We start from the raw sequence: 19408 nt of genomic DNA on the forward strand, positions 1-19408 counted from the left end.
AGTGATTATCTTATCCCAGGCATAGATTACCGTAGCCTTATTTGGCTCAACTTTTTGGAATTTTTGGTCTTCAATGCTTTTCAACTTTATACTTGTTTGGCTTTTTAATCATTTTGATCTGAGCGTCACTGATGAGTCTAATACAGACGAAACGCGCGTCTGTCGTATCAAATAATAAGCCTGTACCTTTGATAACTATAACAATCATTATATCACTTTACTATGATTCCATATTCCTTAAAATTTTTGATCTTTATCTTCTTAAACTGATGTTTACCAAACGTTCTTGAACATATACATTCGTTTAATTATTTAATTATACTGATGAGATAAAACCAAGTCCACTACATTTAATAGTTTATTCACGCCTTTTGTGATAAAGGACTTTCGGTTTAGAATTTTCCTTGGAGTTTTTGTTTTGTTTTGTTGTACTATCTATTTCTCATATAAGTCGACCTCTTCAATATCAGGAACCTAGATCATATTAAAAAAGACATTTTCTTAAAATACATGTACATTTGCATTATATTCTTGCTTTTTATCGAACTGTTTCTGAAGTCTTTAGACGTAATCAGTGGGATGTGTATTAATCTTATATACACTTTGTTCACAAGTTTCAATTGACATTGAGCTAGCTTTCAGTAACTGCAAGCACTCTAAAATTGATACTTTGTGTCTTTTGTCGTTTAGTTTCGTTTTCTTTTGTGTGCTTTGTTTCAATTTGATGAATAAAGCTTTTTTTATCTGAGTGTGGAGTCTATTCCAATCCTATTCTATCCTGAACTGTCACACAATGATCGGATAAAGGAAAAAGTAGAGTGCTTACAAACATGTTTCAGCTATCAAAGGTCGTACTCTAACCCATATTTGATTATATTAAAGTCTTTTGGTCTTTGGTGGATAATTTTCACATCAACAGTCATACAACTTTTCCTTCTTTCTATATCAATCCTTTTGAGGGTCAAATAGAAAATACCTTGTCTCGATATAATGGTGATAACACTGTCTACTGAGTACACCCAATGATTGTTATTTTTTTATCTGGTTTAATTTTTCTTATGGTTTTTGTATCATAAATTTTTGGAAGTTTCTTTATAATTGTATAAATCATAAATATTTGCAATGTCTGGTGAACATATTTTTTACTATGCTAAATCCTTATTCCCACTTTTCAGGTGAAGATAGATGGCTGTGCACGCTCATGTTACAACAAGGTTATCGTATTGAATACTGTGCAGCTGCGGAGGCATTGACGTTTGCACCAGAGGAGTTCCGAGAATTCTTCAACCAAAGAAGAAGATGGATGCCTTCTACTATGGCAAATATATTAGACTTACTTATGAGCTACACCCAAACGACCAGAAACAATCCGAACATATCATACCTTTATATCTTCTACCAGGTTATTTTGTTCCTGTCGTCCGTCTTGGGTCCGTCTACTGTATTACTTGCAATGCAATCAGCAGTCAGAACTGTTTTCAGCACCTCGGCAGTAGTTGCATACATCGTTACATATGCACCAACAATTCTTTTTATTTTCATTTGTTTAAAGTTCAAATCACAGACACAGCTAACAATAGCGATGATATTGAGTGCAATATATGCAATGTTAATGATGGCGGTTATAGTCGGAACCATTGTAAACATTTCAGAGGAAGGGTTTTTCACTCCGTCTGCTGTGTTTATGTATGTCTTAGTAGGGGTTTTTCTTATAGCCGGACTTTTCCATCCCCATGAACTAACTGATTTGTTTTGGGGAGTTCTGTATTTCATATGCATTCCTGCTGGTTACCTATTCTTGATTATCTACGCGATTTGCAACTTAAATAACGTGTCTTGGGGAACAAGGGAAACACAAACAGCTGTTTTAGAAAACCAAGTACAAAAAACTCAAAAAAAGACGACTGAGGATGAACTGGGAGTTGTTTCTGGTGAGGTCATTGAGGATATTCTTAAGCAAGTTAAAACAAGCAAAATCAAAGATGTTTCATGTCGAGATTTAGTACCGTCAATTTTTCAGTGGATTAATAACTTGATAATCCTGCGTTCTTTAGAAAGCGTGGTTAGTATATTTAAAAATGTTGATGGAGAAGAATATGATAACGCACCCTTGATGCAGAAATCAATGAGACGGAAGAAGAGGAAAGAGTCGACCGAGGAGGATAATGCAGTTGACGAAGATTCTTGGGCAGACCAACATGGTACAATTAAACGCCTTAAACAAGATGAAATAAACTTTTGGAATGAACTGATTGTAAACTATCTTGCACCATTGAATCAAGATAAAAAGAAAGAAAAGGCAGTTGCTGAAAGTCTGAAAGACTTCAGAAATAAAGTAGCTTTTGCATTCTTTTTCGTAAATGGTCTATGGCTTGTTATAATGACGGCAATGAATGAAGTTAAAGCAGTATTGAATATTAATATACCAACAGTTGATGGGAGTACAATTACTATTGAACCACTTGGACTTCTCTTTTTAGTCATATTCGCAATTTTATTATTTATGCAATTCTTTGGTATGATCCGTCACCGATATGGAACATTCTTGCAACTTCTTGCGGCAACAAATTTACGGAGTAAAGATTCTGATCCAGAATCAGTCATTCGAAAAATTAAAGAACTATCTTATTCTTCAGAACCAGATTTCGTTGTTCATAGCAATAGAAAACCCGGTGGTAAATCATACGAAACAAATGTCTCACCGGAAGAAATAGACGATATCTATGAAAATTTTGCTCACCACAAGAGGGCAAAAAATATTGGAAAGTCTATCAAAAGACCAAGCCCACATGTAGGCAACAAACCTTTTGACTTGAAAAAGACATTCCGACGAAACGTAAATCACATGACGCGTAACAACAAAGAACACAAAATGAGAATTGTTTCAGATAACGAAGAAAGGTTATAGATCCTGATTAAGATCATTTTAATAAAAGCTATTGACGTCTCTTTTCTGAATACACACTGGCGAGTTGAATGTAGATAAGTTATTGTCTGAGCATAAAAATCACATTATTTGCAAAATCCTTTAATAACTATTCAATAATGAAAGACTATGCATTATATCGATTCATTCATAAAGTAAATTTAGTGAATTCATGCATTCTCAAACTTCGAGCAAACTCTTTTGTCTGGAATACGTTTTGATTTTATTATTTTATGTTCACCCTAGGCCGATACCGAATCCGAAACCGAGACCGAAAGCGAAAATAGTAGTGAGGTAAATGTTAAATGTTTAAATCTTTAATTAATGCAATTCTGTTACTCTATTATATTGTGTGAAATTTGAATACACTAGAGGGAGTATTACTTCAATTCATCAATTGACATAAATCTATTAAAAAACCAAAGTGAAATTCAACGAGTATTAAATATTAAAAATAAATACGCAAGTTATATACAATTAAGAATAAACATACATAAATGAGAGTATAAGACGGATGAACAAAGGAGCAGAGTAATCTTTTAAAGGTTTTGATTGGGTAAAAATGTTACCCTACATTTTAACAAATGGCTTAAATGCTTGATGTTAGCAAAATTTAATTCATTAAGATATCCATGAAATTATTCATTTAGCTATCAATGAAATTATTCATCAATCTATCCATGAACTTATTCATCAAACATTCAGATTAATGATAACATGGCCTTAAGCTGACGATTTGAATCTATGAAAAGTGATTGACCAGAATGGGAAGCGGTATTTGAATCTATTGCACTTCCAAAATGATAAATCGCTGTACAAAAAAAAGCATTGTTCTATATTGGACATTGACATATACATTGTATTTATACGCAAGTCATAATAGACATAGGAAAGAAGATAAGATACATCAAACCTTGTTTCCTAGGTCAAAGCAATGACGCAATGACTTACACATTGACGGATGTGATCGGTTCACACGAGATATTTCCGTTTCCTCGTGATTGTGACTTACTTGGCGATACCATATATCTATCTGATCCTCATATTGCAACATCATATACTTTTATGCAGCTACCTAATCAAAATGCAAACATCTGCGGTCAACGCAAATGTTTCAATTAAAAGATTCGTGCAAGAAGAGTTTAACTTGAACATTCCATTAGACGAATGAAAATAATAGGTTCTCTTCATAGACATAGTCAGAACGATATTGCACATACTGTAACAAACCTTTTTCATAAGTTCATGGGAATTAATGAATTACAGTACATAGTTATCAAAGGTACCAGGCTTATGATTTAATACGTAAGACGTCCGTTTCGACTACATAAGACTCATAAGTGACGCTCAGATTAAAAATAGTAAGAAAGACAAACAAGTACAAAGTTGAAGAGCATTGAGGACTCAAATTAAAAAAAGTTGTGCAAAATACGATTAAAGTATAATCTATACCTGGGAATTGAAAATCCTTAGTATTTTGAATTGTTTATACTTTTGAAGTAATACTTCATTATTGTATTCAAATTTCAAACAATACAATGAAGTTTAAGGGGTGAGACAATTAACATAATGAACATTTATCATTTACCTCACTACTATGTTTGGTTTCGGTATCGGTATCGGTTTCGGTTTCAACTTCGGTATCGGCTTATGGTGAACATGTCTAATACTCCGACTACGATTATGTTTGAAAATCTGTCTCTCCGTCTCAATTTCCAAAATCAGTTTATTGTTTTAATTTATGAAAGTTCACCATGAAATTGCGGTGTCATGTGTGAACATCTTAGAATATGTGCTAAGTTATGATAATAACGAAGAATTTAACATTTCACACGGCAAAGAAATGCGATAGGTCGAGCTGATGTATCCATTATATGCACACATTTTCATTTTCCTTTTAAAGTAGATACTTTTATTAAATCTATAATGAAATTATACTGATTATGGCTTTTTTTTTTACTATAAACTAGCTATATGTAAACCTACTATTAATATGTAATCCAGATACATGTTATATATTTGTTTTAATTCTAAGTTGTATCAAATGAAATTATACATCTATTAATCTGACTTTTCTAACTAGCACGTGAAACTTTATTTTAAGCATTAAAACAATAAATAATATAATCACGGATTTCGACAAAAAGTATATTTAATTTCACTAGTACTGTTGAAACTTGATAAACCACTCGTCTTTCCAAACAAACAAGATGACATACATTATCAACACTGTTTTATTTATTCGAGCGTCACTGATAAGTCTTTTGTAGACGAAATGCGAGTTTGCAAAATTTCAATACTGTTATTTATGATGAGTTTATTTGTACATTAAACTTACAAAAGTAGCAATATACATTTGAAAAAGGATACCCGTTGAATATAAAGATAAGTGTAGGTGCGATATGATTGACAATGAGACAACTCTCCACAAGAGACAAATGACACATTTAATTTCCCCGCGGAAATGACTTATTTGGTGCTGTACACTGTTTTTTGTCTTTTTAATCTCGACGCTTAATGTGTATCTATTCAAACCAAAGTTAACCTTTAATCAATTTTTATAAAGCCTATGACATAAAAAAATCAATCAATGATTTGTGACATACTTTACAAATCCTTGATAAAACTATGAAAGGTTAAATCATTATATAGAAAGACGTGTTATTCGGCTATAGAATTAAATCAGAATAGGATACAAATGATATCATTTTCGACCTCACAGTACATGTTCCTGGAATAACCACCATTAGATAGTGAATGCAACATGAGCACAAAAAAATCTAAAATGGTCAGAATAGAACAACCACAACCTCTAAAGGTTTTTTTTTGTGTGAGGTAGTTGTTAATTAACTTAAGGTAAACACAACGACGTTATTACATGAAGAGCTAGGTTTCCATATATTTGTCACACGAGCTAATTTTTACCAAAAAAAAGGTGATTTCTCAATTTTCTATTTAACTGTTTTGAATGTATTCTATCTATATTAACATCTATGAAGGATTATGAATATTAAAAGATTTGTGAACAAAATTCCGTATACTTTATACTTTTTCCTAAAACATTACAAAATGAGAACCCCTTAAACATGTACGATTTTGATTTATTTCTCTATATCTCTATAAAACCATAACAAAACTCACTGTAAAAAACATACGAACAAATGTTCTTTGTTGAGTAAGAATTATTTCATTCATGTCGGCTTTATGGTGATTTGTAACAGTAAAATACAAAGTAACAATTTTACAACTTTGACAATCAACTTTTCAATTCTTCTTGCTTTATGTGATGACTGCACAATACAAAAAATAAAATAAGTGATAGATATGATAGGTATAACAAATACGTAAATCCAATTGTTGTTGCTTCCAAAATAAAACAACAAAAACACATGAAAAATACCAATGACTTGTGTGTCTTTTTGTTTTTAGTATTCACAAGTATTTTCAATTTTTTTTTTATTCATTTAACAAATACGCTTGATGGGTTTTTTAAACGTTTGTCATTCACATTCTTAATCTGCTGTAATACAACAAATGCGAAAGAAATTTAATACGTAGATACGAAGAGTGAGTGTTGGATGCCGCTAACATGTTTACTCTGCCAGATTCTATATGTGCAATTTCTTAGTTAGGAGCCTGTTATTAAGTGGTTGTCGTTGTTGCTATACTTGTTTTTCGTTCATTAATGTACAAGAATTAGTCCGTTAGCTTTCTAAACAAAAATTATTATTGTTTATGCCCTTTGTTATTTACATCAGTCAGTTCATGTCAAACGGGTTTAAAGTTAGAGTAAAAAAACCCAGGGTAGACACCACACTTACGTATCTCAGTCCATTTGATTTTTTCGATTATAAAACTTTTGAAACTACAATATTATACATTGATATGCGAACATGGGAATCATATATGGTTGAACGTCAACGTTATTAAATAATATAGAAATATCGTGACGTCTAAAAAATAAATATTTAAGAAATAATTCATGGGGACTTGAATTTATACGAACTTTACCACGGGTTGGCCCTTATTCAAATATTGTACCACGAGCACAAACAAGGGGTAACATAGCGGCATAAAGGGCAAACCTGTGGTAAAATCAGTTTTAATTCACGCCCCCATGAACTATTTCTTAAATATTTATAGTGAAGACATATTATATTTGTTTTGGTCGTTAACTGTGATTAACTATTCCTCTGTTTATTCTGTCATTTTTGTGGCTCCAAATTACTGTACGTATGCCTTCATTTGATTCACATACGAAAAATGAATATTGAACTCATGATACAACACTTACTTAACGCTAAAAGATGCGTATATTACTGCCATTTCTCAATAAACGAGGAGGTTGACGAATGATCATGGAGAAGAAATCATGAATAAAGGCAACAGTAGTATACCGCTGTTCAAATTCATAAATCCATGGACAAAAAACAAAATCGGGGTAACAAACCAAAACCGAGGGAAACGCATAAATATAAGCGGAGAACAACGACACAACACCACAATGTAACACATACAGAAACGGACCAAACATCAGACAAAATCCCACGAGAATAACAATATATCTGTTTCTGTTCACTTTGATTATAAATTAAACATCTGGTGAAAGTCTGCTGCATCAATATGCATTATGGTAAATACCAACTACTAATATTTTTTTATTTTTTTATGACCGATGCACTTTCCTCGGATACCTCAGTGGAACATACGGCCCTCAAAATGAAAAGTTTTACACTAGTCATTTTAGGGCCCTTTACAGCTTGCTGTTCTCTGTAAGCAAATTACTACTTTGACCTATCCTCGTTTATCAGTTTCTTTGTTGTTACTTGGATTGGAGAGTTAAATTCGTTGCACTTATACCACATCTTCTGATTTATATAAACAATAATTATGGACATACGAAATTGTTTCTCTCATAAAAATGTATGAGAGATTATATACTTTATGTATATGTCTATCAAGAATCAAGTATTTTGTTCAGAAATATTTAGTGGTGATGTTGAAGTCACCCTGAAGTAAACCATATGTCTCCTTTCATTCGTCCTACAAATGTTCAGATTGATTTGATGAATAAGTTCGATAATTGAGAACACTCAAATTGGACATTAAATGAAATATAAAAGTCGTTTATCAGCCGTTTGTTCTTATATATGTCAATGTCATTTAAGATTGCAATAGAACATGTGTATATGCTTTTCTATTTTTTAGGTATGGATTATTATTATCGTGTCAAGGACGTTGTTAAGTGTATATGTTTTGTACAAATTATCATTTTGTACAAATTATAATTTTACTAAAAAAATATAATAATTGTAATTCGTATTTTGAATTTGTAAAAAATTGCAATTTGTACAAAAAATGCTTGTACAGTTGATCTCCATTCGTTTGATGCGTTTAAGATTTTAATTTTGCCATTTGATTAAAGCCTCGATCACACCTTACCGGATAGCACGAATGGACGCCTAACGGATGAAAATAAAGGTACCAGTCTTGTATTACAACTCCAGTTTTCGGTGCATGTCAAAACATGGAGGGAAACAAAATAGTGCATTTTTTTCTGAATTTTTTTCTGAACTCAATTTTTTCTGTTTGATTATAGGTTTATGCTGAATTGAAACATATATATATATTTAAAAAAATCTTGCATCTTTTGGAGGATATCAATTCAGGAAAGTGGAAGGATATCAATGTTTACTGGAAGTGGTGCGGCCTAGTAAAAATAGCAAACAGAAAGTAGAAAAAAAATGTTGTGACTTCAGGATTACGTTACTTTTTATTCTTCGTGGCAAGACCCTCTTTTTTTTGGATTAAATCACAATTTCACATAAGTACATTCATGATATGAACATGAAAAAAAATTTCTATGTAGCATTTTTTATTTTTTTATTTTCAAAGGTCAGCTGTTTTGCATGTAAGCCTATGGAGCAGTCAATTACAAGACTGCAACCTGCATAGGGTATTTTTTTCATATGTTCACTGCAAGGAAGTAGCTCATGTGGACTTTTGTGTGTCCAGAATGATAAAACATCATGATTTTAATGACGGCAATGAATGAAGTAAAAAATGTTCTCAATATAACGATACAAACTGTTGAGGAGTTTACTATCATTATTGGACCACTTGGACTTCTCTTTATATTAATATTTGCGCTTCTATTATTTTTGCAATTCTTTGGTATGATCCGTCATCGATATGGATCATTTTTGCATCTAATTGCGGCAACAAATTTACGAAAGAGAAAGAGAAAGAGAAAGGGAAGTTCCTCGTCTACAGAACAAGAAAACGAAAATAGGAATGCACAAAATATTGGAAATGAGACACGGACGACTAGACAAAATGCCCTTCAAATGCATCCAGAAAGTGATGGAATACGTGATATCGAAGAAAGCGTATAGTTTGTTTTTTACATAGTTGTTGCAATTTTTAAGAGAAGTTAAGAGCCACTTTCTCAGACTGACCCTATTAGGAATTCATTAATACCCCACACGTTAGAAGCATTTGGCTTTGTAAGTAATTTTCTCGAGGAAGACTTGGGATACAATTTATTTCAAAGGCTAAATAGAATTTAAAGATGTAATTTAATGATATTTTTGTAAGTGTGTTTGAAGTCAAAATGGTGAATTATAGTTTTCTTGTGACATAATATTTGTATTCCTCAAATACAGCGCATTTTCTATGAACATCAGTAAAATGTTTGTCATTAGTGTCAGCGGTCTTGGAAAAAAAGTCATTATTTGCGTTTCTGTTTTAAATGAATGTAGACGTCGAAATTACTTAAGTTGTCGTTATTTTCCGTACAGAATTTGTAAAAGGCTTATTAATGCTTTGAATGTTATATAAATAATAATTGTTATATATATATGTGTTATATGAGCCAAAACATAGTTATATATATTTCTGTAATAAAAACATATGAAATTTTGTTAGCATATTTCTATTATCCTGTTAATTGAGCGAAATGAATAAAAATGTATATGTAACAGCAACCCCACGACAAACATACCAACCAATCACGTTATGATTTTTTTACATGTGTATCTAGATAAACTGTGGTATGACTCTAAATGTTACAGACAACTATCCATCAAAGACCATGCAGACTATTTTTACGATCGTTGGAATAGACTAAATGAGAATCGTAATCACGTTTTGTTTCAACCGTTTAAATAGAAAATTTATCAAATATATAATACATAATAAATAATAATAAAAGAAAAAATTTAAGGTCCTTAGCCTCGTCTATTTGATATATAACCTTTTCACTGACTATTATTCCAGCCAAATGGACGCCACACTATACTCGGAAACATATTAATAAACAAAAACAAACAAAAAACAAGACTAACAAAGACCAGATATTTCTGACTAGGAACAGTGGCATATACAAGGTACCATCTAAAAACATAAATACCTTAGTTAAGGTTGGGTTTTTTTTTTACAATTTTTGGATATTTGAAAGCCCGATAAACACTTGAAATGTAGCGCTTATTGCCAAGAACTATTTGTTGACTATTGAGCAATTGAAATCACACTAACTTTGAATGGATATGTTCCATTTATTCGGTTCTCAATTTTGTTCCCTTTCATCTCTCATAAGTTTTCTTAAAATACAACTTGATGAGAAAACACAACAGACACCATTATGCTTGTTATCACTGCAATTTATGTGGCTTTTCCAAGCTCCTCTTATAAAATAATGTCGGTCGATGCCACAGCTGGTGGAGTTTTTATTCCTCATCACCAGCCAAGTAGTCTATGTTGACATGAACTATATATATCATTGATATGGTCATAATTAGAAATTAACTGTTTACAAAACTTGAATTTTCGAAATACTAAGGCTTTTCTATCTCAGGAATAGATAATCTAAGCAGTATGTGACAACACTTTTAGGGATTTTTTGTCCTCATTACTCTTCAACTTGGTACTTTATTTGGCCTTTTTATTTTTTTTTTCATTCGAGCGTCGATGATGAGTCTTTTGTACACGAATCAGATAATGAAAACATACTTCAAAAATTTATAACAAAATAAACAATTAAACTTCAGACATTTCTACATCTTATGCGTCGCTGGTGGGTCTTGTGTGGGCGAAACGCGTGTCTGGCGTATTAATTATAATCCTGGTACCTTTGATAACTATTTACACCACAGGGTGGATGCCACTGCTGGAGGACGTTTCGACCCCGAGGGTATCACCACCCAGTAGTCACCACTTTGGTGTTGACCTAAATATCAATAATGTGGTAATTTTTATAAATTTCCTGTTTACAAAACTTTAAATTTTTCGAAAAACTAAGGATTTAACAGTCTCCGGGACAAGTTTGCAATTCCGCTGAGTGCAAAAGTTGTCACCTTAATTTTTGGAGTTAAGTCAAAATGAAGTTGATAACTTGGTTGGTATTGGTTCCCTGATATTTGTCCTAAACATTTTTTGCTCTAGCACCACTGTTGAAAAAGTTATGCCCCTTTTTTCAACAATTTCCTCAGAGGAAAAGTTTTCCTCAAGGGAAATCAAATTTCCCTAAAGGAAAAAGATTTTTCCTCAACGGAAATTGTTTTTCCTCGAGGGAAAAAGATTTCCCTTAGGGAATTTGCTGCATAAACATTTCCTTTGAGGAAATTCTATTTCCTTAGAGGAAATTCTATTTCCTTTGAGGAAATTCTTTTTCCTTTGAGGAAATATGCGGCTTCAAATTTTCCTTTGAGGAAAATCTATTTCCTTTGAGGAAATTCGCCGCTTCAAATTTTCCTTTGAGGAAATACTTTTTTCTGTGAGGAAATTTGTAGGTTCAAATTTTCCTTAGAGGAAATACTTTTTCCTGTGAGGAAATTTTGGACAAACACTTTTCCTTGAGGGAAAATTCAAGACAACAAATTTCCTCTAAGGAAATAATTGTTCTTCAAATTTCCTCTAAGGAAATCATTGTTCTTCAAATTTCCTCGAAGGAAATTTCTGAACATCAAATTTCCTCTACGGAAATTTTCCTTAAGGAAATGTTTTCTCTTATTTTTAAATTGTTAAACACAATTTTCTTCACTATACCATGTATACCAACAGTATGAATATAATTTTTACAAGACTGAATAATTGATACAAATGATATCTAAAACTTTAATTAATGTTTGACTCAACATTTTAATTACATTGAACATTAATACAGTCTGACTGTTCAGGTCTAGGTATTGTTCATACTTTTCTACATAATGTGCTAATGGTATTAATTAATGTGAAATGAACTGTGTGTTTTTCTGGAAAAAGAAATAGAAAAAATTCTACAAAATTGCTATCAAAAAAATAACAGTCTCCGGGACAAGTCTCTTTCAAACATTCTTACATTGCCATGAGGACCAAAGTGATAGAAATGTATTGTAACATTTATATGTAAAGTAGATTGAGAATATTAGTGTAAGTAAAGAACAGTCGATAGAAATATATATGGTATATAGTTGAAATATACATGAACAGATGTCTTCTTATCAAACCTCAATATATGGTTCAATCTAAGTGGTCGAAAGCGCTGGGTACAGAGCATGCAGTATTGCTTCGATATCTCACGAGTTCGAATCACTGACAGGTAAAAACAAAAATGTATGTTTCGCAAATTTGCAGAAGTTACATTGTAGTGCTGAATGATATTAAGAGTAATTATGCAATATAATATGTGTTTTCAGTCGTGTACCTCCTTTACTGGTGATCCAATAATTGTGTCTGTCGTAGAGTTGTCACGTGTTTAGACGTACTTACATTCTTACTTATATGTTTTCATTATTTCTATTTGACAGAACATTTTAAACATATACATGTATCGTTACTCGTAACGATCCAGCGATCTTGTGGGAAAAATCATTTGACTATTTTTCAGACGTTTTATAAATATATATATTTATATATAATTCGTCTTATCATACAGCCCAACAATGTTAGATCTGTTCCCTCGCCGGGATTCGAACTCATGATACTGAGATATAGTGACAGCAAATCACCTTGCACTGTATCCGACACGTTTTTTTCTCTTGATGAAATTTTATTCAAATATATACAACGAAAAATTCACCAGACAGTACCTGGTGTCACAAACAGACAGTTACATATAGTCAGTTAAAAAGAAATTCAATGCAAAATTAGATATGTTACATATCAACTACTTTAATTGATACAATATTTTTTCAATCTATTTCCTTTGAGGAAATTCGCCGCTTCAAATTTTCCTTTGAGGAAATACTTTTTTCTGTGAGGAAATTTGTAGGTTCAAATTTTCCTTAGAGGAAATACTTTTTCCTGTGAGGAAATTTTGGACAAACACTTTTCCTTGAGGGAAAATTCAAGACAACAAATTTCCTCTAAGGAAATAATTGTTCTTCAAATTTCCTCTAAGGAAATCATTGTTCTTCAAATTTCCTCGAAGGAAATTTCTGAACATCAAATTTCCTCTACGGAAATTTTCCTTAAGGAAATGTTTTCTCTTATTTTTAAATTGTTAAACACAATTTTCTTCACTATACCATGTATACCAACAGTATGAATATAATTTTTACAAGACTGAATAATTGATACAAATGATATCTAAAACTTTAATTAATGTTTGACTCAACATTTTAATTACATTGAACATTAATACAGTCTGACTGTTCAGGTCTAGGTATTGTTCATACTTTTCTACATAATGTGCTAATGGTATTAATTAATGTGAAATGAACTGTGTGTTTTTCTGGAAAAAGAAATAGAAAAAATTCTACAAAATTGCTATCAAAAAAATAACAGTCTCCGGGACAAGTCTCTTTCAAACATTCTTACATTGCCATGAGGACCAAAGTGATAGAAATGTATTGTAACATTTATATGTAAAGTAGATTGAGAATATTAGTGTAAGTAAAGAACAGTCGATAGAAATATATATGGTATATAGTTGAAATATACATGAACAGATGTCTTCTTATCAAACCTCAATATATGGTTCAATCTAAGTGGTCGAAAGCGCTGGGTACAGAGCATGCAGTATTGCTTCGATATCTCACGAGTTCGAATCACTGACAGGTAAAAACAAAAATGTATGTTTCGCAAATTTGCAGAAGTTACATTGTAGTGCTGAATGATATTAAGAGTAATTATGCAATATAATATGTGTTTTCAGTCGTGTACCTCCTTTACTGGTGATCCAATAATTGTGTCTGTCGTAGAGTTGTCACGTGTTTAGACGTACTTACATTCTTACTTATATGTTTTCATTATTTCTATTTGACAGAACATTTTAAACATATACATGTATCGTTACTCGTAACGATCCAGCGATCTTGTGGGAAAAATCATTTGACTATTTTTCAGACGTTTTATAAATATATATATTTATATATAATTCGTCTTATCATACAGCCCAACAATGTTAGATCTGTTCCCTCGCCGGGATTCGAACTCATGATACTGAGATATAGTGACAGCAAATCACCTTGCACTGTATCCGACACGTTTTTTTCTCTTGATGAAATTTTATTCAAATATATACAACGAAAAATTCACCAGACAGTACCTGGTGTCACAAACAGACAGTTACATATAGTCAGTTAAAAAGAAATTCAATGCAAAATTAGATATGTTACATATCAACTACTTTAATTGATACAATATTTTTTCATGGTTATCTTTTACTTTGATAACAGGTTTGTCCGATATAAAATATTTTTTTCTAATAAGAAAGGTCTTTTTTCTTATTTAAAAGATAAAAATAGTGAGAGATGTATTTTTCTAACAATGTTTTAAAATAGTCTACTGAATTGAGTTTAGCTTGAGGATTCAACAATACGAAATTTCCTCCTTTTATAGCAGCTTACTCATAACAAAATTAGCAAAATAAAAATTAAAACCGTTTCTTTTCTTCAAAAACCCCATAAACATCATCAACATATCACATAAAAGTTATTAAAAAATCTTTCAGAAAATCAGTGAATATCCGACACGCTAGACCACTCGGCCACCTCACACTAATAAAGCTTTCTGTGACCGGGTGTTACCTTTCCTCGTAAGTTTTAATCTAGCGTCGAAATACAGTATATGATATATAAGGCAAAACGATGGAATTGATACAAATCAGCTGAATTATATATTGTAAAGGATCCTACAAATTAATGCAAGATAATACAATCACAGAAATAGTTATATTTATAAGTACGTTTGCACCAGTGATAACTCTACAACAGGATTATCCATCGGATCACCAGCAGTGATGGTGATACAAGGCTGACAATACATTATGTATATATATAATTCGTCTAAACGTCAGCCAAACAATGTAAGATCTGTAAATTTGCTATCGCAAATTCATATATGTATATATAAAAACAGATCGGCCTTACTCAAAACGTTGAAGTACATATCTAACTAAGAACATTAATATTATACATATTTGTATATGAAAATCAACCTGAATAACTTAAAACTATTTTCACCATGGGTTTAAATGATACACTAAGTTCCCTTTTAATACCATAACTATTTGTTTTGTCCCGTATTGAATAACATTATTTACATTCTGTATTCCTAATATACATAATATATAGTGACAGTTAAAAACGTTTGTGGATTTAGAAAATACACTTCCTGATTCATCAAGTATCGTTCTAACTCAAACTCGGTAAGTCACTAAAAAAAATGTTCACTGTATTATTATACAAATCTTCAATTGCATTGCTTGATTGTTTAAGCATCATACATTCTTTATTTTATCGTAGATTTCCAATACTCGAGGTAACCCAATTTAAGTCTCAAAATTAAAAACAAAAAATAGCAATCGATCATCAAAATGTGTATAGTTTGTCCAAAACGTTGGTAGTTTGAATAAAAAAAAAGATATTGAATACAATCTAACATGCATATAGCTATAATAGCTGTGTATACAAAAAAGCAAACACAGAAAAAAAAGAACAAACGAAGGTAAGAAGCCTGTTGGTCAGTGGTTGTCGATTGTTGGTGTGGTTTATAGGTGTTTCTCGTTTATATATAACATTGACCAATGGTTTTCCTGTTTGAATTGTTCAACACCAGTCATTTTGGGGATTTTATAGCTTTCTGTTAGGTGTGAGTCAAGCTAAAGGATCGGTGGTGAAAGCCATACTTTGGCTATTATATTGTTAACTTTTTTTATACATTGTAACTTGGTTGAAGAATTGTTTTATTTTATATTTTATTTTTTCACTAAAACGATTTACCGCAGCGTTTTTTTACTACCCTTCAAATCAATGTCAACAAAAATGTAAAGAACAGAAAAAATCAATATAGAAGTAAAATACTAGGATTTTCATCTACACTACCTTTCAATGTTCTTCTTAGTACAATGGTACTCATTTCAAAAGATAAACAAAAATCAGAAATTGATATACGCATTTGCACAAATTGTTACATTTAAAACATCACGTATTCGCTAAAGCATGTCAAACTAAAGAACAAGAAAAATATGAAACAATAAACATTGTTTTGTTGGGATAGTTTAAAATTTTATGGCTATATATACTTTCATTGTGTATTTATTACGATTTTTTTGTCGTTTAATAGATTTCGATTAAATTTACCTATTGTATAGGTGATGTCGCTTTGACTTTAAAACATTTTTATAAATAATTATGAAGTATTTGGTTGTGTCGCTGAAAAGCAGAGAAAGACATCAATTGTCTGCTTCGCTAATTAACAACTTATAATTTTACAACTATCTGCCATTACGTAGAAATAGTCAGTCCACTGGTGATAAAAAAAAGGGGGGGAGTTTAAGGTACTCTGTCACCATGATGTTGTAGTGTGTGTCAGAGGTCTGAATTTTCGTTATAAGTTGCGTTCTATTATATTCGTTAAAGTATGTCACACAAACAACAACAAATTATGAAAAAATTAACATTTTTTGTTGGGATAGTTTAAAAACTTATGGCTATATATACTTTTTGTGCATTCATTACGAGATTTCAGTCGTTTGATAGATTTCGATTGAATTTACCTATTAATAGGTAATGAGGTTTTATTTGACATTAAATCTTTTTCATAAATATGTTGTGTCGATGAAAAGCAGAAAAAAGACATAGTTCGATCAATTGACTGCTTCGCTAATCAACAACTTAAGATTCAAAAACTTCCTGCTCCTTTACGTAGAAATAGTCAGTCCACTGGTGATAATAAAGGGAAGGTTTAAGATAAAAAAAAAAAAATAAAATAAAAAAATATTGCAACTCTGCCACATGTTCCAGTGTCTGTCAGAGGTTAATAAACTCGTAGGAGGTTGCCTTATGTCATGTCCTAATATTTTTTATTTTTATTTGGAGAATTTGATGATGATACCTGATTGTAATAGAAATTCGATGGGTTCCATAGGGAAATTCACACTCATCTATCGAAAACAAACTGAATTGTCTATTTGTCATTTCGAAGCCTCGTATAGCTGACTTGATAAGCGGTATGGGCTTTGTTCATTGTAAAAGGCCGTACAGTTAACTATAGTGGTTAATTTTTGTGTCTTTTTGGTCTCTTGAAGTTGTGGAGAGTTGTCTCATTGGCAATCATATATATCATATTTTCTTTTTTATATTGACCATGCCATGGCAAAAAAAAACACCCAGAAAAACGACCAAAAGACAAATATCAGTATACGAAAACACATCATACAAAACTAAAGACTGAGCAACACGAAACCGATAAAAATAACCTGAGCTCCGAAAGGTAGAAAGATACCGCTCCATATGTAACACCTGCCGTGTTGCTAATGTTAGTACAAACCCGGTGATAATTCAAATTCGAAAGGTCACATTCAAGGAGGACAGGGTTGTTTTCACGCCAATTAAAACAGATAATCCATAACGGTAGATTTGTAATTGTTTCATTTTGTTTGCTTAAACAGATTTTTTATAGCTTACCATATTGTATAGATTGTACATTGTTGAAGACTCGAATATGATATTTTTTGTATATGTGTCTTTGGGTTGCTTTCTCTTTCCCGTTGGGATATAACCTAACATCATTTTCAATATATAGTGAATTTTTATAATAACTCTTTCGTCTTCTATTCAATTGTATGCCCAATAATTCATTTATAAGTGCACTACTTCCCTATAGCCTGTATAAACTGCGAAGTTGTATTATTTGAAGAAAACAATACATATTTTCCATGGAAAAAAGCGACTAACGAAACGATACATTACATGTATATTGTGTAACAATTCACCTGATGTTAATTGTTTCCCTGTCACCTACACGGAACTGCGCATCAGCTTCATTATGTGAAGAAAGCAGGCGACAAAAAAATATTTAGCAAAGAAAAGGTGTCAATAACAAAACAAACTGTAGAAGGTTGAATTATTTAAATCTTTAAAGCTACCCGTGTTGTCAGTTTGAACAAATAATGACAACTGTTTAAGACTAATTATGCAGAGAATAATTATGTACTATATAAAGAATATAATTATGATTAGTATAACTTGCAAAAATCAGTCAAGAATGTTTATGATATATAAAATCCCTTAAAGATCACCTCTCAAGTGTTCTTTTGTATGAAATTGAATTACTCCTTTTACAAAAGTTTGAGATCGTCCGTACATTGTGCGTCGTTTAAAAGGAAATAAACTTCCGGATTCATTCCTGCATCTTCCAAAAGAAAAATGCAATTGGTAAGTTATCTATTATATGAGTTTTTGACAATAGTTTTCTCATGTTATTAGGTTTAGCAAATTAAAAGAAATAATGCATCAGGAATAGTTTGGCAAAATATGTATGATACTTTTATCATTTTTCATTGTGAATTGCATAAAGGTGGATGCTGTTCCCTTATGTTTTTTTTATTTCCCTTGTTTGTCTTTTTTATCCGAACTTATGGTATTGGGAGAAATTTGATTTTTGAATCTGAATGTTTTGAAAATTCATTTTTATGCCCCACCTTCGATAGTAGAGGGGCATTATGTTTTCTGGTCTGTGGCTCCGTTCGTCCGTCCGTCTGTGCTTCCGTTCGTCCGTCTATGCTTCCGTTCGTCCGTCCGTCTGTGCGTCCGTTCAGGTTAAAGTTTTTGGTCAAGGTAGTTTTCGATGAAGCTGAAGTCCAATCAACTTGAAACTTAGTACACTTGTTGCTTATGATATGATCTTTTTAATTTTAAAGCCAAATAAGACTTTTGACCCCAATTTCACGGTCCACTGAACATAGAAAATGAAAGTGGGAGTTTCAGGTTAAAGTTTTTGGTCAAGGTAGTTTTTGATGAAGCTGAAGTCCAATCACCTTGAAACTTAGTACACTTGTTGCTTATGATATGATCTTTCTAATTTTAAAGCCAAATTAGACTTTTGACCCCAATTTCACGGTTTGCTAAACATAGAAAATGAAAGTGGGAGTTTCAGGTTAAAATTTTTGGTCAAGGTAGTTTTTGATAAAATTGAAGTCCAATCAACTTGAAACTTAGTACATAATTATGTTCCCTATAGTATAATCTTTCTAATTTTAATGCCAAATTAGATTATTAC

The 19408-nt window shown here is 31.7% G+C and overlaps 2 protein-coding genes across 5 annotated transcripts in view; both read left to right on the plus strand.

The window, feature by feature from the left end:
- The window catches only part of LOC139520025 (chitin synthase chs-2-like), a 38173-nt gene extending 34725 nt beyond the window's left edge, over positions 1–3448 (plus strand). For both annotated transcript variants that reach the window (XM_071312411.1, XM_071312412.1), the window contains exon 13: positions 1176–3448. In XM_071312411.1, the coding sequence (XP_071168512.1) occupies positions 1176–2908 (1733 nt within the window). In that variant the 3' untranslated portion in view covers positions 2909–3448. The remainder of the gene's footprint in view (positions 1–1175) is intronic.
- Positions 3449–15444: 11996 nt separating this feature from the next.
- The window catches only part of LOC139520029 (chitin synthase chs-2-like), a 36423-nt gene continuing 32459 nt past the window's right edge, over positions 15445–19408 (plus strand). The window contains exon 1 of one of the 3 annotated variants that reach the window (XM_071312418.1): positions 15445–15554. The gene's annotated coding sequence lies outside the window, so the exon portion shown is untranslated. Of the gene's footprint in view, positions 15555–18286; positions 18565–19408 lie in introns of those variants that run through there. The other 2 variants (XM_071312417.1, XM_071312419.1) reach the window with 2 other exon arrangements.

Source organism: Mytilus edulis, chromosome 4 (genome assembly GCF_963676685.1).
Source record: "Mytilus edulis chromosome 4, xbMytEdul2.2, whole genome shotgun sequence".
Taxonomy (NCBI): domain Eukaryota; kingdom Metazoa; phylum Mollusca; class Bivalvia; order Mytilida; family Mytilidae; genus Mytilus; species Mytilus edulis.